This window comes from Aotus nancymaae, unplaced genomic scaffold, assembly GCF_030222135.1.
Source record: "Aotus nancymaae isolate 86718 unplaced genomic scaffold, 86718_ANA_hifiasm-v0.15.2.pri h1tg000040l, whole genome shotgun sequence".
Taxonomy (NCBI): domain Eukaryota; kingdom Metazoa; phylum Chordata; class Mammalia; order Primates; family Aotidae; genus Aotus; species Aotus nancymaae.
The window spans coordinates 56034396-56054740 of record NW_026988454.1 but is presented as its reverse complement, the minus strand read 5'-3'; the positions used below and the strand labels follow the sequence as shown (position 1 = coordinate 56054740).

The 20345-nt window shown below is 37.7% G+C and overlaps 1 protein-coding gene across 4 annotated transcripts in view; it reads right to left on the bottom strand.

The window, feature by feature from the left end:
* Positions 1-20345, bottom strand: part of REV3L (REV3 like, DNA directed polymerase zeta catalytic subunit) — a 177285-nt gene that overhangs the window by 13364 nt on the left and 143576 nt on the right. For 3 of the 4 annotated variants that reach the window (XM_012438368.2, XM_012438367.3, XM_064360773.1), the window contains exons 24-30: positions 19987-20095; positions 17543-17749; positions 11102-11211; positions 7387-7501; positions 3349-3486; positions 1413-1603; positions 219-465 (exon numbers count right to left, since the gene is read on the bottom strand). In XM_012438368.2, coding sequence (XP_012293791.2) covers positions 219-465; positions 1413-1603; positions 3349-3486; positions 7387-7501; positions 11102-11211; positions 17543-17749; positions 19987-20095 — 1117 coding nt within the window. Of the gene's footprint in view, positions 1-218; positions 466-1412; positions 1604-3348; positions 3487-7386; positions 7502-11101; positions 11212-17542; positions 17750-18199; positions 18325-19986; positions 20096-20345 lie in introns of those variants that run through there. The other variant, XM_012438371.2, reaches the window with a different exon arrangement.

Sequence of the window (20345 nt, the reverse complement as noted above, 5' to 3'; positions counted from 1 at the left end):
GCCTATCCTCACCTAGGTCCCTGGGAGTGGAGCTCTGACCAGGGACCTACCTTTCTCTACCCAGCACTTCCCTTCCCACTTTCCGTATCATTAAAGGGACCACGCTCTTCCCTTCCCAGCACTCCCACATCAATAGCACATAAAATCTTTAGTTCTACTGAAAATTTGAAGTGAAATCTCTACATAGTTAGAGCACATGTACTATTTGGTAAGCTTACCCTTGGTAATTCATGATACCAGCTGAAGACATCAATACCAATAAGTGAGAAGATTCTTGCCAAGGGTGGAAGGATTTGCTTGGTAATATAGTAAGTGGCATTCAGTCTCAGAGTCGGGTCCTGCAGGACTTCCACTGGGCGTCTTACAAGCTGGATAAGTGGTACTCCAGGGGCCCCATAAATGATGACATATGGCACTCGCTCCCCGACTTGAGGCTCAGAGCGCCGGTCATAAGTTAGCATTTTCCTATTCAAATCCAAAAAAAAAAAAAAAAACACCACACCCAAATACTGTCATGGAAGTCATCATTCTCACAAGTTAAGTCAGATTTAAACAATAATAAAATCATGAAAAAACTACAAAAGACACTTTAAAATAGAATTACTATTTCTTTGAGAATATACATTTTGCTTAGTTGACACCAAGTATAGATATGCTACAAGAGTTTAAAAATTACTCTGTAAATGAGTTGGCAGATATCAACTAGCTTAAGATGTACTTTAGCTGGGAGTGGTGGCTCATGCTTGTAATCCTAGCACTTTGGGAGGCCAATGTGGGAGCATCGCCTGAGCCCAGGAGTTTGAGACCAGCTTGGGCAACATAGTGAGACCCCCATCTCCACAAAAAAAATCAGCCAGCCATAATGGTGCACACCTGTTATCCCAGCTACTTGAGAGGCTGATGTAGGAGGACTGCTTCAGCCTGGGAGGTCAAGGCTGCAGTGAGCTGTGATTGCACCACTGCTTTCCAGCCTTGGCGATAAAGTGAGACCCTGCCTCTGGGGGTGGGAAAAAGATGTATTTTATCCCCTAAGAATAAGAACTATCATAAATCTATCATAAAAGAGAAAATTTAGGGGGTTAAACTATCTGATTCCAGAATGATACCATCTAAATGCTTTGGTAGATCAATATTAAGGACTACCTAGTGATTTTGATGTGGGAAAAACAAATGAATCAAGCACTGAGTCACAATTTCTTTGCGTAAGTTTCCCAAGGAAAGCCCAAAAGAGGATTTCCTTTTCACACCTTACAAAGTATGAGGGAGTATTCACTAACCTTCAGTGAGGCTTCATGTGCGCAGGTAGAGAAACAATTGTGTGTCTGTGTCTGTGGACTAAGTGTCTTGTCATTTACTCTAGACTTGTGCAGAACCCCAGGACTATCCTGGCAAGGTACTGAGGGCATCATTACCTTGTAAGTTCAAGGGCTGGCACACAAGCTCCTGGTTTATAAGAAAAACTTCCTCTGTATTCCTTGGCAAAGATAAAGTCTTGTATGCTGGCCTTTCCTTCCAGAAGCTTCATACATTGTCGCTGAACATATTGTTTAATTAGACTTATATCTCTTGTTTCAAATAGCAGCTTTAGAGAACGCTCAAGTATCTTAAAACAAAAAGATAAACAAGTAAAGATACAATATCTCCTAGTGTATTTCACCACTGTTATTATACTTTCAATTATGTAACTACTGGGTAACTTGCTAACCTACCTAAATAATCTGTTACTTACAATGATGGTATAATAAAAATTATTAGAAATTGAAAGTTATTTGAGACTTTATAGAGCTATTTCTAAAAATAGAATATCATGTAGTTCATTTAGAATAACATGCAGATTAACATTTACTATGTGATAAGCAACATAAAACATTTAATTTTTTTTTTTTTTTTTGAGATGGAGTCTCACTCTGTCATCAGACTGGAATGCAGTGGTGCAATCTTGGCTCACTGCAACCTCCACCTCCTGGGTTCAAGCGATTCTCCTGCCTTAGCCTCCTGAGTAGCTGGGACTACAGGTGTGCACCACCACACCCAGCTAATTTTTGTATTTTTAGTAAAGACAGGGTTTCACCATGTTGGCCAGGATGGTCTCGATCTCTTGACCTTGTGATCCACCCGCCTCAGCCTCCCAAAGTGCTGGGATTACAGGCGTGCGCCACCGTGCCCAGCCAAGTTTTTTTTTTTTTAAATAGTCAAAACTGGTTTCTAGGCACAAGAAACCAGACACAATTTCATGTACTGTTTTTTTATTTACCAGTACAGAAAGGGTCTTGATTCAGTCACAGAAAGCACAGAGAAGTTTAAAGATCACCACAGAGTCAAATCAAAATCAGCAGTTTTCACTTTTTATAGTGTTGATAAATAACTGTGACAGAATTTTCTGTGTTGGAAGTTTCTCCTACAAAATCACCAGCATGGAGTGGATTTATGTAAGCAGATTAAATTTAAGTTAGTTCTAGATGAAAGCTGTGTATCTTATTCTGAATACTGGAACTGATGGAGATTTATACAATAAGCTGATTAATTTAGCTTAGGTACAATTCTGCCTGCAGAGAAAGAAGGTACTGGATTATATCTCTTCCAGGAATAGTGCTGAAAAAATCCCAAATTCACATATATACGACATAATATATTAATATTATGCATTATGCTTTTAATGCTCTCATAAAACAGTATATAGTATATAGAGTGCTATTCCCATTTATACCATTTATTTTTGTTTTGCTATAGAAGGAGTCTAGGCCCGAGTAAAGAAAAAGCCAAAATATCGTGGTTATTAAGGTTGAGAAATTTGAGTAATTTATAGCTAATTGTTTGGAAATCAATTAGCCTCAGCCTCCCAAAGTGCTGGGATTACAGGTGTGAGCCACCACATCAGGTCTGTTTCTCTTCTTTATACTGCTCTGCTTTTGGGAGTTGTTATACTATGACATATCCAGGCAATAGCCAAAAAACTTTCATGTTTTGCTTTTTAGCAATTTTGATAAAATGTAAGGTATGAGAGGAAGTCAGAAACTTAAAGACTAAAATCAAATAAATTGTTTTTATTAGAAATAAAAATCCTAGCTACTCAGGAGGCTGAGGCAAAAAGATTGCCTGAGCCGAGGAGGTCAAGGCTGCAGTGAGCCAGGACTGTACTACTGCACTCCAGCCTGGGTCACAAAGTGAGACACTGTCTCAAACAAAAACTAAACTAAACTAAACTGAAATTCTCAAAATTCATGTAGTTTCTCCTATAGTTATAATAGTTATATATAATTATATAGGCTATATAGTTCCTTCATAGTTACATTTTTACCAGATTATCACTTATTTCTTACAGATGAAGACAAGATAGATAAACCTTACCTTAGAAACAGCAGGGCAGGAATCTCTTCTAACTGTTTCTATTCCTTTTGCATCAAATACCGGGTCCTTCTGATCCAGTGTTTCATACATATAACCCACATACCTCTTTTTTGTTTGTAAAACACAAGGCAAATATACCTGTGGTAAAATTAACAAAATGCCTCTTAATAACTATTTTCCCCTCACCAAGAATATTTTATTTTTATGTCTTTGACTTAGGGCCCAACAAATGCATGATATAACAGGTGGGAGCAAAAGCATACAAAATAAATTGTCTTTACGTTGTTACCACTTGTCCACTCCGTTTCTTGCACTACCAGTTTTGTTCCTACCTCAACCAGCACTGCTCTCTCATATCTTCCTTAACAACTAAAAAGTTACAAGTAACATCTACATATGGTAAAAAAAGTTATCAGAACCTACAGTGAAAAGCCCCATAGCTTCTACTTCCTCTTCCTTAGAGGCATCCTGTACTGATTTCCTGTGTATTCTTCCAGAAATATTCTATGCAAATACACTACTTATACAGCTGCCTTCTCACCACAATAGTAGCTTATCATATACACCATTCTGCCCTTTGCTTATTTAATAATTTATTTTGGAGAGCATTCCATCCTAGTACAGAAAGCTCATTTTATTTTGTAGCTACATAGTAGTTCACTGTATGAAGGTTATCATAATTTAAACATCAGTTACCTATTATGGGTCATTTAGGATGTTTTCAATCTTTTGTAATTATAAGGTGTTCCAGTAAACAATCTTGTGTGAACCAATCCATAGAATAAATTCCTTGAAATGGAACTCCTGAATCAATGGTAGATGTCAATTTTTTTTAAATGTTACTAATTTGGTCATTTTCCCTGCCCCCAAGCTTTTTCTGTTTTTAGAATGTTTATTCATAGAGTCTCACTCTGTCACCTGGGCTGGTGTGCAGTGGCCCAATCTCAGTTCACTGCAACCTCTGTCTCTTGGGCTCATGCAATCCTCCTTCCTCCCGCCTCAGCCTCCTGAGTAGCTGAGACTACAAGTGCATGCTACCATGCCCAATTAATTTTTGCTATATATATTATATATAAATATATATATTTATATTTTAATATAAAAATATATATATGAAAAATATATAATTATATACATATATATATATATATATTTTTTTTTTTTTTTGGGTAGGGGCAGGGTTTTGCCATGTTTCCCAGGCTGGTCTCAAACTCCTGGGCTTAAGTGATCTGCCCACCATGGCCTCTCAAAGTGCTGGGATTACAGGCATTGAGCCACCATGCCTGGCCTATTTATTTTTTAATTGACAAAAATTGTATATATTTATAATGTACATCATGTTGTTCTGAAATATGTATATACTGTGGAATACCCAAGCTTTATCATTAATCACATTAAATGCAAATGGTCAAAGCATACCAATTAACAGGTAGAAATTATCCTGGATAAAAAAAGTAAGACCAAATTATAAGCTATCTGTTAGAAACCCACTTTAAAAATAAGGAGCCAAATAGGTTGACAGTTTTTAAAATGGAAAAAGATATATAGTCATAGGCTACATGAAGATGTTTCAATGAACTGTGGACAACATGATCATATGGGTGGTCAGGTAAGATTACAATACCATATTTATACTGTAACTTTCTATTTTTAAATTCATACCACTGTGTTATAGCTGCCTACAGTATTCAGTGCAGTAACATGCTGTACAGGTTTATGGCCTAGGAGCCATAGGCTATACCTGATAACCTAGGTGTTTAGTAGGCTACGTCATCTAGGTAAGTACATTGTTGACGTTTGCACAATGAAATTGCCCAACAATGCATTTCTCAGAATGCATCCTCCTCATTAAACAATGCAAAACTGTATATGCTAACACTAATCAAAAGAAAGCTGGAGTAGTAGCTACATTAATATCAGAAAAAGCAGATTTCAAGGCAAGAAATATTATCAAAGATAAATGTATCAATTCATCAAGAGGATACATAATCCTAAATGTGTATTCACCTAATAAAAAGACTTTGAAATATATGAAATATAAACTGACAGAACTAAAAGGCAGAAACAAGCAAATCCATGATTATAGCTACAGATTTTAGTACCTCTCTCTTAGTTTGGAAAATATTAAGAATATGGAAGGCTTGAATAAAACTGTCAAGTAACTTAGTAACATGGTATTAATATTCTTTTATAGCAGCACAAACAGGCTAAGACAATAACCTTTACTGAATAAAATTTAAACACTTTAGCTTGGCGTTCAAGACACTCTACAGTCTGGTCTGAACTTTATTTTTCCATATCTGTCTCCTGCTATCCTGTATTTCTGTTTCTATACTGTGCTTTTCCAATTCTATACATGCCATATTCTTCTGTGCAGAATGATTGTAGCCCCACGTCTGCCTATTGAAATTCTAACCATTTTTCAAGACAATGATGAACTGTTACTTCCTATATGGAGTCTCCCTCCTCCTTTCCTGTGTGCTCTCACAGTGTTTAAGCAGACTATTCTCATGATGCTTTCTGTTATGTTTATAACAAAAGAGATTGGTTATATGCACTACTAACCTTTCCTTTTAGATTACTGACTCTTAGAGGGAAGAACTGTGTCTTATGCTTCTTTGTATTCCACACAGTTTCTAGGCTAAGTATTTTTTTTTTTTTTGAGACGGAGTCTTGCTCTGTCTACCAGGCTGGACAATGGTGCAGTCTTGGCTCACTGCACCCTTCTCTTCCTGGGTTCAAGCGATTCTCCTGCCTCAGCCTTCTGAGTAGCTGGGATTACAGGCACCTGCTATTTTTTAGTAGAGATGGGGTTTTGCCACATTGGCCAGGCTGGTCTCGAACTCCTGACCTCATGTGATCCACTTGCTTTGGCCTCCCAAAGTGCTGGGATTACAGGTGTGAGCCACAATGCCTGGCCATAGGCTAAGTATCTTTTATACAGAAAGAAAGAAATATACATTTGATATCTAAAGGTAAGTGAAAAAATAGTTGAAAAGTCCTTTTGGTAGACTTTGTTTTGCAAAGAAAGAATGTATCTTCCCTCCTACATGGTCTTCTTACAATGTGACTTTGACATTCTTCCTATTAATGGTGGGGTCTATGTTCACTCCCCTTAAATCTAGAGAGGCGTGTGACATCGTGTGACTTTGAGCCTGGGTCACAAAAAACAAAGCAACTTTTGTCTGTTTCTCTTTGGGATGTTCACACCTAGAAAGCAAACCTCATGTTGTGAGGGAGAACAGCAGCCCCAGTGAAAGGCCACTGGTAGGCGTTCCAGCTGATGTCCCAACCAGCAGCCAGCATCAACCACCAGGCATGATGGTGAGCAAGCTTCAAATGGTTTCAGCTCTTAGCTGTTGATTAGGTAACCCCTAACCTTTAAGTCATCTCAACTGAGGAACTAGACATTGTGCAGCAGAGAAAAGCCATTCCAATTGTCTGCATTCCTGAGCCATAAAATCTGTGAGCAGAATGAAATGCTGGCTGTTTTACACCATTAAGTTTGGGATGATCTGTTACATAAGAATACTGGAACAAATTTTCATTTCCTTACATATATACATTACTAAACAAATTTTGAGAAAATTATACAAAAGAGAAAATATTTAAAATGTAATATATATATATTTTTAGAGACAGGGTCTTACTTTGTTGCCCAGGCTGGAGTGCACTGGTCAATCACAGTTCACTGTAACCTTGAACTCCTGAGCTCAAGTGATCCACCCACTTCAACCTCTGAAATAGCTGGGACTATGGGCATGTGCCACTATGCCTGGTTAACTTTTTAATTTTTGTAGAGATGGGGTCTGGCTATGTTGTCCAGGTTGGTCTCAAACTCCTAGTCTCAAGCAATCCTCCTGCTTTGGCCTTCCAAAGTGCCAGGATTACAGACATGAGCCACTGCATCTGGCCCAAATTAAACACTTTAACAGACCCATATACTGTTAGTGATTCTGAAAATGAACTGAACAAGTCAGAGGTCTCTGGAAGGTATGTGAATTTTGTATGTGATTACTAATAATACATTCCTCTTACCTTTTCAAACTTCAATTTCACTGGTTTAGGATTGGTAGCAGTTACAGCTTCGGCAATTTCCTGACCAATCTTAAAAGACTGCTCCTTAGTGGCTCCTTTCAGTAGCACAAACATACTAAGGGGATTAAAAATAAAGTAAGGTAATGAAGAAGTCAGTGTAACAAAAATTTTATCAAGAGTAACTTTCCTGGCTATGACTGTCTATTGCCAAATAAAACTCCCTTTCTCCTATTTACTTTTTCTTAAGATGTTTCCTATGTAAACTTCCCTGTTTTATTACATTCCTTGTGTACTCATGGTATGTCTCATTACACATCTTTTAAGACATCCAATATTTCTAACTTAGCTACACACAGATCAGCTCAGATATCCCAGTTGCTAAGAAAGTCCTGGATCATCCCTGGACATTTAAGGCTTTGTATGGTACACCTGGGGTCCATAATCCCTAGGCCACAGATTAATACAAGTCAGTCTGTGATCAGTGGCAGATCAGTTAGACCAATGGCAGCATTATAGTCTCACAGGAGCACAAACCCTATTGTGAACTGCGCACAAGTGAAGGATCTAGGTTGCATACACCTTATGAGAATCTAATGCCTGATGATCTGAGGTGGAATAGTTTCATCCCAAAACCACCTGGTCTGTGGAAAAACTGTCTTCTATGCAACCGATCCCTGGTGCTAAAAAGGTTAGGGACTGCTGTGGTCCAGGCACAATGGCTCATGCCTGTAATCCCAGCACTTTGGGAGGTTGAGGTGGTAGATTATCTGAGGTCAGGAGTTCGAGACCAGCTTGAACAACATGGTGAAACCCTGTCTCTACTAAAAATACAAAAAATTAGCTGGGCATGGTGGCCTATGCCTATAGTTCCAGCTATTCGGGATGCTGAGGCAGGAGAATTGCTTGAACCTGGGAGGTGGAGGTTGCAGTGAGCTGAGATCATGCCACTGAACTCCAGCCTGGGCAATAGAGCGAGACTGTCTCAAAAAAAAAAAAAGTTATTATATGGTCTATATTTGAGATTTGAGATTTTACCCAGTAATGTGAGTTTGTTTGAATCCATCTAAGCTGTTTTGGCCAGTTTGATTTGGAGCTAAACTTTAAGAAAGCTGGACAGAATTAGCAGAAGTTTTTTGTCATGTAACAGAATGGAAGTGACTAGCCTACAATATGAAAGACTGTTTTAAAATGAGTTTCTAGGCTGCCAGGGGCTGGGAAGGGTAGTATGTGTGGGGATGGTTAATAGGTACAAAAATACAGTTAGAATGAATAAGACCTAGTATTTGATAGCACAACAGAGCGATTACAGTCAACAATAATTTATAGTACATTTAAAAATAACTAAAAGTATAATTGGAATGTCATCATAATCGGAAGGTCATTTACCTTTGTCTATCAGATTTCCTTCATTTTGATGATGAGGCAACAAAGCCTCAGAGAGGTTAAATGACTTATTAGTGGCCATGCCATCATCTAGGAGTATAGCTAGAAAGAGAATCCAGGTCTCTTCACTCTCAGTTGGGAACTCTTTTTCACTCCACCAAGCATTACCTAATATCCCAAGAGCAGTGTTTCTCAACCTTTTATCATTATTGTCCTTCCAAGGGAAAAAAATTAAATTTATATTTAATAAGAGAAAGTAATTACTAAGGAGTAAAATATTGTTGGGTAGGAATGGGCACTGTGGGGCCAAAGACTATGGTACTGACTTTTTTTTTGGTCCCTCCTCAAGAACTTATTTGTATTCTGCCAGGGTGATACTGTTGTGAATTGCCCTCATACAGATGTCACTAAACATTTGGGCTTTTTTGTTTTTGAGATGCTCTTATTCTGTCATCCAGGTTGTAGTGCAGTGGCATGATCATGGCTCACTACAGCCTTGAACTCCCGGGTTCAAGTGATCCTCCCACCTCACAGCCTCCCAAGTAGCTAGGAGTACAAGTGTGCACCACTATGTCTGGCTAATTTTTTAATTTTTTGTAGAGACAGGGTTGCACTTTGTTGCCCAACCTGGTCTTGAACTTCTGGGCTCAGGCAATCCACCTGTCTTGGCCTCTCAAAATGCTAGGATTATGAGCATGAGCCACTGTGCCTGGCCAATATTTGTTGAATGCCATCAGGTAGTGAATGGTGATCAAAAGTTTTAATGACACTGCAAGTAAATTTTGTTTGACTGGAATCACATAATAACTATAGAATCTGATGTAGAAAGAAAGCTAGGAATCAAAACACTGAATATCAATTTATGGCTCTTTACTGACTAGTTGCAAGATCTTAAATTTCTTATCCTAGGGAAATTTGTTCTTAATAAGCATCACTTGAGGCACATTCTAAGCTCTCCCAATAATATGAAAACTGCTGGCCTAAATATATCAAAATCCCTTCCAGCTCTGACATTCTGTGAGTCTATAATTTTTGTAGCTTGACTTTTTAAAGATCTTAAAGGGTAAATAATGTAACTACAATCAAAATCACGCTGACTTCTGAGTGTTGTGTTTTTACCAAAAACAAACAACTGACATGGATAGCCCCTGAATTAAAATCAAGAATTTAAAGGATTAACTTTTTTCCCTAAATAAGGAGTTCTGCTAACAAGTACAGAACTTATTTTAGTAACTCTTATTTTGCTAGAATACCCAGCAGTAGTAGTTTCAGAAAACAGTAAAATAACCAAAGCCAAACTAGGGAGTGGCTTTTGATGAGGAACAGGAGAGAATATGGATAATTAGGGCCTCGATAATTTGAAACTATCCCCACCTGCTGGTAATGAAACAGCTGCTATATGAGGCAAGGTCTCATTCAGTATGTGATTATGCTGACTGTATGAACATTTTAAAGAACTGGAGAAAATTAAATGCTGTTCAAAGATTACTTATAAGCTATTTAATGATTAGAAGCATTATCTCCTATTGCTCTGTTGGACTATAAAGAGATCAGAGGTTTTGAGGCAAGTGCTCTTAGCATGATCACACTGTGACTCTAAGTCTCCAATATAGGAAAAATTTCACTAAGAAATTTGCATAATGCTTACATTTTAGAATAATTTCAATAAGCCATACAAATAAGATGTTACATAAATAACTGAAACCTGAAAAATATCACAGCAAGCAAGGAAACATGCAAGCTGGTGTTAATAACTTACATAATATTATTAATGTGCCTTCAAATGCAGGCACATTATTTGCCAATCCATTAATAATGGGCTTGAGGAGTCTGTGAACTCTCTGGAATCAAATGGAAAACTGTATTTGCCTATATGCACTTCTCTTAGAAGGTCAACATATTTTGGGGCCTAGTGGTAAGGTAACCACTCACAGGTCTGGCCACTGTCCCTCAAAAACAGTTATTTTAATATATACACTTAAATTCTGAGAGCTGCAGCTACATTAGAGGCATTATTCACATTAAAAGTAGTTTCTTTAAATAAACTAGACTCCTGTGTACACAGTTTATAGATCACTATCTCCTTGGCCAAGAGCAACCTAGAGGGAAGCCATAGCAATCTTCAGTTTGTGGCTTAGGACAAAAATTGTCTCTTACAATCATATCTGGTAAGTCAGGATCTGTGTTAACTCTGATCATGAGATCATAAGGACTGGAAAGGACTCAGGTAGAACTCTGATTTTTAGAAAGGATTCCCTTAAGCCATTTTAAACACTGAAATGAAGATCTGGAGAGATGCAAAAAGACAACTACAAAACCAAACATCCATTACCTGTCAGTATCGCCATACACAACCCTAGCACCCCATTTCTTGGTATCATTCACCAGTTTAATAGCTCGTTCCAAGGTCTCTCTGGCTTTGTGAACAATACTATCGCCAACCTGTTCGTAGAAACACATTGGAAATAATTTATTAACATGGCTCAGTGTAAGTCAACAGACTTTAACATATAATAACATTTAATTACTACATATTTCTAAAAATGAAACAAGGAGAAAAGAATATAAAAAAGAAATCAAAATAGCCATCAGTGTCATCATTCTTTCTACAAGTATTCAAGAAGAAACTGAGGTCAAAAATTTGAAAGAACCAATCAATATACAGACTTGTCTTTGAGTGTTGTATCAGTAAAAGTGGACTGTACTTGTTACAAGGTACACAGCTATATTTGATTCTTGGAAGAATAATCCTTGTTTATTCAAGAACTTTTTTTTTTTTTTTGAGATGGAGTCATTCTGTCACCCAAGCTGGAGTGCAGTGGTGCTATCTCCACTCATTTCAACCTCTGCCTCCTGGGTTCAAGCGATTCTCCTGCCTCAGCCTTCTGAGTACCTGGGACTACAGGTGCATGCCATTACACCTGGCTAATTTTTGTATTTTTTAGTAGAGACAGGATTTCGCCATGTTGGCCAGGCTGGTTTCAAACTCCTAACCTTGTGATCCACCCGAATCAGCCTCCCAAAGTGCTGAGATTACAGGCATGAGCCACCACACCCAGCCTATTCAAAAACTTTCTTATGTGTCCTTACAACACATTAGGCAGAAAATCACTCTTTGTAGGTGCACGAGTATATGTACATGCATCTCTCAAAATTTTTCTGTTTAAGTGTTGATGATAATGTCTTTTTATTTTTTAGGCATTATACTTTATTTTTTTGAGATGGAGTTTTGCTTTAGTTGCCTAGGCTAGAGTGCAATGGCGCAATCTCGGCTTCCTGCAACCTCTGCCTCCCTGGTTCAAACGATTCTTCAGCCTCCCGAGCAGCTGGGATTACAGGCACGTGCCACCACATACAGCTAATTTTTGTATTTTTAGTAGAGATGGGGTTTCACCACGTTGACCAGGCTGGTCTCAAACTCCTGACCTTGTGATCTGCCCACCTCGGCCTCCCGAAGTGCTGGGATTACAGGCGTTAGCCACTGCGCCCAGCGAATAATGTCTTTCAATATCATTAAAAGTAATGCTGAACTTCAATCTGTGACTAGTTATACAAGGAAAAATTTATCTAATAATATAGAAAATATATCAAAAGTGTTCAATTTAAATCAATTAAGTATTTATATATCTAAGAAGGGTTTTTTCATTAGCGTTTAGTGAGTTTTAACAGTGACCATGGCATGAGTTTACAAAACAAAAAGATGCTGGGCCTTGACAAATATGAGAAGCATGCTAATTAGATTTTACAAGTTAAGTAAATTAAAGAGACTATATAACATTGCTGTTTCATTTATTAAAATCATTAAAGCTAAGAGTGGGAAAGACTGCCATTCAACATAAATGGAACATTCCTTTTGCAATTTTAAAATGCAAACTGCATATTTTGTTTTTTTGTGTGTTAAGCAGCAAATAATAGCAATAATGATATTTCTCCCTTTACTGTAAGATTTAAATTACTAAGCCCAGGTGCAGTGGCTCATTCCTGTAATCCCAGCACTTTGGGAGGCCAGGGCAGGCAGATCACCTCAGGTCACGAGTTCAAGACCAGCCTGACTAACATGGTGAAACCCCATCTCTACTAAAAATACAAAAATTAGCCGAGCCTAGTAGCGGGTGCCTGTAATCCCAGCTCCTTGGGAAGCTGAGGCAGGAGAATCGCTTGAATCCAGGAGGCGGAGGATGCAGTGAGCCGAGATCACACCACTGCACTCCAGCCTGGGAAACAAAGTAAGACTCCGTCTCAAAAAAAAAAATTTTTTTTTTAATTTACTAAATGTAGGATTGAATACTATTTAAAAGGCTGTTTAAAGTTGCATTGCAAAGGACATATTAAATATATGAACAAAGAAATAAATAATAAAACTGGTAGTAGAAACGAGTTGGGATTTATTTATTCTGATTTATTTATTTTGAGACAGTCTTGTTCTGTCACCCAGACTAGAGTGCAGTGGTGCGATCTTGGCTCACTGCAACCTCTGTCTCCTAGGTTCAAACAATTCTTGTGCCTCTTCCTCCTGTGGGATTACCGGCGTGTGCCACCATGCCTGGATATTTTTCTGTATTTTTAGTAGAGATGGGGCTTCGCCATGATGGCCAGGCTAGTCTTGAACTCCTGGCCTCAAGTGATCCCCCTGCCTCAACCTCTCGAAGCGTTGGAATTGCAGGCATGAGCCACCATGCCTGGCCTTGGGTTTTAAACTGAGATCATGAATTCTGCTGAGACCGCTGAAAATCTTGAGAATGTAAACTATAACTTAATACATTACAAAAATCATGTTATCTAATTGAAACTCAAATTGAATAAAATGTTGTGTTACATGTTGCCACTTTCAAACAAGGTCAACTTTGTCAGGACAAAGAGCCAGATGAGCAAGCCATCCTAAGTCAAATATACTTCTGAGATACATACTTACAAGTACATACTCGTACATATACATACTGGTCTTAAATGTCTGCCTGATGCTCTTACTCTGACCCATTTAAGTTATACCTGAGAGTCAGAACTCTGCAGTTACCCTTGAAGACCATGTAACAGGAAGAATTTAGCAGCACTAGGGTGAGGGGGAGTCAGAAGAGGGAAGGAACAGTAATTAACTGATTCTGCTACTTTGTGCCAAAGTTCCTAATTTGAAAAGCATTTCTTCATTAAAGGGCTAAGAGAGGACTTAAAAAGAGGAAAAGAGGCCGGGCGCGGTGGCTCAAGCCTGTAATCCCAGCACTTTGGGAGGCCGAGGCGGGTGGATCACGAGGTCAAGAGATCGAGACCATCCTGGTCAACATGGTGAAACCCCGTCTCTACTAATACAAAAAAATTAGCTGGGCATGGTGGCGCGTGCCTGTAATCCCAGCTACTCAGGAGGCTGAGGCAGGAGAATTGCCTGAACCCAGGAGGCGGAGGTTGCGGTGAGCCGAGATCGCGCCATTGCACTCCAGCCTGGGTAACAAAAAAAAAAAAAAAAAAAGAGGAAAAGAAATGGTTTCACAATTTAGGCAATGACCGAGGATGCTCAAAAGTCACAATAAAAACAATTTTTTAAGTAAAAATTAATTCCCTGAAAAGACATAAAAAGGAAGAAATAAAGTTCAGCCAATTTAAAAAAGTCACATATATATACCTTTATCATAAATGATCAATAGTTTAGCAAAAAACTGTCAACATATAAAAATTTTAATTTATGAAATTAAGTCAGTGACAATGTCCAACTGAGACAGAGACATTAACCTCCACTAATAGCTACCATATTTATTCTCTATTTCTCTTAGGAATTTTTGCTTACAAAGTCTTGTCTTTCTCTATGATGGTACTGAGACAGAGACATTAACCTCCAACTATTAGCTACATTTATTTATTCTCCATATTCTCCTTATATGCTTACAAATCTTGTCTTTACGATAGTCTAGATCTAGCACTTTTTTATTGTGTGTTCACTGAAGGAAAGCAGGAGATCACAGTCAGTAATCCATTTGCCTCCCACTTTTAAAAGCTTTTAATTATTCTGGATACATAATTGTTGTATATATACGTATATGTGGTATGTGTGATGTATACAGGCAGACAATGCGTAATTATCAAAACAGGGTAACTGGGATATCCATTACCTCAAGCATTTATCATTTCTTTGTGTTAAGAATATTTCAATTCTATTCTTTTAGTTATTTAAAAATATACAGTAAGTTACTGTTCACTATAGTTACTGTGCTATCAAATACTAGATTTTATTCATTCTAACTGTATTTTTGTACTCATTAATCATTGTCAGTTTATCTCCCTCCCTCCCTCCCCACCTCACAGCCTCAGGCAACCATCATTCTACTCTCTATCTCCATGAGTTCATTTATTTTTTTTCTTAGTTTCCATATGAGTGAGAACATGCGATATTTGTCTTTCTCTGTTCTAGCTTATTTCACTTAGCATAATGTCCTTCAGCTTCATCCATGTTGTTGCAAATGACCGGATTTTATTCTTTTTTAAGAGCTGACTACTAGACAACTGGGATCACATAAAGCTAAAATGCTTCTGCACAGTAAAGGAAATAATCAAAAAAGAGACAATCCACAGAATGGGAGAAAGTATTTGCAAACTACTCATCTAACACAGGATTAATAACCAGAATATATAACTCAAACAACTCAGGAGGAAAAAACCAAATCATTCAATTAAAAATGAAGGGGCCGGGTGCGGTGGCTAATGTCTGTAATCCCAGCACTTTGGGAGGCCAAGGTGGGCAGAGCATGAGGTCAGGAGATCAAGACCACCCAGGCTAACACGGTGAAACTCCATCTCTACTAAAAATACAAAAAATTAGCCAGGCATGGTGGTACGCGCTTATAGTCCCAGCTACTTGGGAGGCTGAGGCAGGAGGATTGCTTGAACAATATGGTGGTTCCTCAAAAATCTAAAAATAGAACTAGCATATGATCCAGATATCCCACTGCTAGGTGGGTGGGAGGGAGGGAAGGAAGGAAGGAAGGAAGGGAGGAAGGGAAAAGAAGAAAGGAAGGGAACAAAAGAAAAGAAAAGGAAATTGGTACACTGAATAGATATCTGCACTCCCATATTTATTGTAGCACTATTCACAGTAGCCAAGATATGGAAGCAACCTAAGTGTCTGTCAACAGGTGAATGCATAAAGAAAATGCTGTATATGTGTACAATGTAATATTACACAGGCATAAAAAATAAGGAAGCCATCTGCCCTTAAAAAAAAAAAAAAGTGGCTAATAGCTTCCATTTCTACTCTATTGGTGCTAACGTTTCACTTATTCATAAGCGGCTCTTTCTGTAATGTTAGCTGCTTTTTACACTTATGATTTCACATAGAAGTAAACATTGTACTGTTGTGAAGTTAGCATATGATGAGGAGCTAAATGCATGCTTATAGTCATTAACCTAAGAATAGCTGAGAAGACCAGGGTCAAGGAAGCAGTATTGCTTGGCAGTCTGAGTTCACCATGCAAAGCAGCAATGTACTCCCTGGTGGAACTCTATTCCTAAATTTCCACTGCTAGTTCAAAAATCTTCCCAAATTCTGGTTAGTCTAAAGTTACAATATTTACATATTTTTTAAACAGTATAATTTCTGCATTGTTTTATTGCTAAAATACATTAATAAACACTTTTAAAACTGAGAAGCAGGGAAGAAATTAGGGAAATGTGGACATGGCCCCTAACAAAGGATTTGGGACAAGCATGGCGGTTCACACTGTAATCCCAGCACTTTGGGAAGACAAGGCAGGAGACTCACTTGAGCCCAGGAGTTCAAGACCAGCCTGGACAGCATGGCGAAACCCCATCGCTACAAAAAATAAAAAAATTAGCTGGGCATAAAGGTAAGCACCTGTAGTCCCAGCTAACTGGAGGCAGAGGTGGGAGGATTGCTTAAGCCTGGGAGGTCGAGGCTGCAGTGAGCCATGGTTGAGCCATTGCACTCCAGCCTGAATGATAAAGCAAGACCCTGTCTTAAAAAAATAAAAAAATTGATATCTTTTGGTTCTACATTAGTAATATCATTTCCAATTTTTCTTCTGCTGGATCAGATAGATAAGTAGTTTTCAAATTTATTAAGATGAACCTCCACGACTAAGTATTTTTTATCACTTAAAAGTATACAAACATAAACCTAGATATGAACTTTTATTGCTTACAGCCTTTACAGTGCAACTACAAAAAAATTTATCCAGCACAAAATCATATTACTGTACCAAAATACTCAAGTTAACAATATCAGGTTTTCACTATAGATGGTATTTTACTGCTTTCAATGTGAATATGCCACTACTGCCTTGCTCATGTTTTTGGAGTTCATTTTGCCTACTATGAGCTGTGTGAAGACTTTATTCTTACCCTGCTTTTCTCTTATTGAGCTAATGCAAATATGATATTTCACAATGTCCTCTGGCCTTCACTTGGCATGATCACAATATAACACATTACTCTGTTCTTTTCATAATCACTAGTATATTATTATATTACCCTGTCACAGTATATTGTATTTCTATCAAACATCTCAACTTAGTAAATAAGAAATTAAGTCTTATTCTATGAAAAATGTCTTTCAACTGTCCACTGATCACTGCAAAAAAGGTTTTGCTTTAGAGGTGAGGTCTTGTTGTGTTGTCCACAACTGGATTCAACAACTGGATTCAACTCTGGGCTGAAGCTCCCCACCCCCACTACCTCAGCTTCCAAAGTAACTGAAAATACAGGTGAGTGCCACTATGCCTGGCCATGTTTTAGTCTCTTTTGAAAAAAACTACAGATTTGTATCACTTACTTCAAAGCATGGCATTCTCCCAGAAAAATTAGCAGATGTATAGCCAAATGTGACATTTGCTATCAGCTTAAGTCCTAGCTGACGTGCATCAAGCATTCGCAATAGGGCTCTGTCTTGCTTGTAAGCCTTCATTGACTGCTTCACCATAAATCTAGTCTTCAAAATTTCTTCAAGCATTCTTGGTAGTACACCTTTTCTTACTGAAGGCTATCATAAAGAAAAAAAGAATGTTTAAAACCCCTCAAACATTATAGATTTAAATAATTAAGAAGGCAGCATAAAATATAATAATGGCCAATTGTCATGAATTGAAACATGCTAACAACAGAGTGACCACAGTATTAATGACCATCAATATAAAATCATAACATTTTATTTCTTGGAAGAGGATTTTTCTCCTAAACGGTTCCTGTAATATTTATAAAACTAATAGAGCACTTCTATGTGAGTTCAGAGACCTCCAGGGAGGAGGATGTCAACTAGTGCATAAGTGACTATAAACAAGTTCAGAGGGAAATTTTGTTCAAAACTTTGACAGAAACCCCCATTCTTTCAAAATGACACATGGGACTTGCATCACTCATAACCAACTGTTTTTAAAGATCTCATCCTAATGACCCCACACAGAAATCTGCATGGAACTCCATTTATCTACCTTGGAAGAATGATGAGCTGGGTTGACTCTGCTGACATTCAAACCTGCAGTTCCAGGGACTCTAGGTATTTCAAATCTGATGCTTAGACCACTAAGCCATCCCCTCCGGCCTATATTTATTAGCAATCTGGAAGAGGGGATGAATAGTGAGGTGATAAAATTTGTTGATGCCAAAAAAAAAAATCATTTGTATTAATCAAGACTAGGGAGAATTTATGAGAACTCCAGTAGGAATGAAAACCACAAAACAGTATTAACTTTGATGATCATTCACAGACACGTGCAAGGTAATGCATGTCGGACCTAACAATTAAAATCTCAGGTATAGGATAATCACACACCTGAATATCAAAAAAATCTTATTTTCATTAAGCTTAACATACTGGGTCCAAAAGTAGATGCAAGTTTTAAAAAATGCTGCTAAAAGGAGATAATAAGCTGCTACATATGTGACAATGAGAACATATTCTAACCTCTAATTCATTTGGTGTACATTTTGAAGCAGCCATAATATTGTAAGACATAAGATTAAAAGAACAGGGACAAAATTTGCAGAAATGTGATGTGAAAACTGATTTTTACATAGAGACCCTTTTAATTAAAAAAAGATCTATTTCCATGTCTCCAAGTAGATCTCATCTACATCAGTCCCTAGAAATACATTTTAAAATTTTCCAAAAAAGAAACATACCATGAACTCTTTGGTTAAAATTTTCTTCATCTAAATTGCTAATTTTAGTTTAGCATTCCCTCTTACTGGTAGAGAATGATGCCACTTTTGATAAGTACACCAGAATGAATTTGGGGGCTGGTGGGGTCCACTCTACCATCAACCACTCTACTGTCTCATGATTCTAGTACAGACTCACTGCTAAGAAAATAGAAAAGAAAGGAATAAAGTTGGCATATAAAAGAGGCAACATAATCTTTTTTTTTTTTTTTGAGACGGAGTTTCGCTCTTGTTACCCAGGCTGGAGTGCAATGGTGCGATCTCGGCTCACTGCAACCTCCGCCTCCTGAGTTCAGGCAATTCTCCTGCCTCAGCCTCCTGGGTAGCTGGGATTACAGGCACGCGCCACCGTTCCCAGCTAATTTTTTGTATTAGTAGAGACGGGGTTTCACCATGTTGACCAGGATGGTCTCGATCTCTTGACCTCGTGATCCACCCGCCTCGGCCTCCCAAAGTGCTGGGATTACAGGCTTGAGCCACCGCACTCGGCCTATCTTCTTTTAGATCTCCCTTATTTGTCTTTAATTTGTAAAATTTTCCTCTGTCTCTTTTAAGGGGAGATATAGGAGAGAAAAAAGGGACCCTATTTTTAGTTTGGATATCTTCTTAAAATATAATCAATGAACATATTAGAGTATTATTAATTCTAAGATAGTCTTAATTTAAGTTAAAATAATGTAGAAGAACAACTTGTAGTATCTACACATTAAAGCAATTCAAATCTTTGAAGGTAATATATTTTGACCATTAAATTGCTATTTAAGTCTGCCTAATTCTAGTAAAGGGCAGAAGGTATGAGCATACGTTTATTTCTTTCAATATTTCATTAACTAACATTTAACAATTTAAAGGTTTAAAACCTAAATCCAAGAAAAACAAGGGCACTGGTTTGCTTCTGAAGTGATTTCTCAGAAGATTCTTATATCTTTGACTTTTTGAGATAAAACAAGCAAACTCGGTGTTTTTGTTTTCTATTATGTGCCAACACTATCTAAACCATTATCAGCTCTCCAAACGTTAAGCCACAGTTGATATCTTTCATTTACAAGAGAGTATTACCTTGACAAAAGCTACTCCATTGGGGGACACTGTGATATCATGCCTAACTTGGTAAAGTAAATCTGGAGGTACTCTCAGAGAGGTACAGCCAAATTTGAATTCATCATACCTGTTAAGAAAGAGAACATTAAGCAAATACTTCCTCAAATCATAGAACAGAGATTTTAGGCAATTTTAGGAATCTTTCTAACTCCATTAGAAATTCATTTTCAAACATCTAAATATGAATTCATGTACTTAATAATATGTTTATTTGCCTCATTACCAAAGTACCGTTCTTCAAATATTCACAATTTATTACAAGAAACGTTTCTTAAATGGGACTATCCTAAAGTTTATGGGTAAAATCTATACTGAAG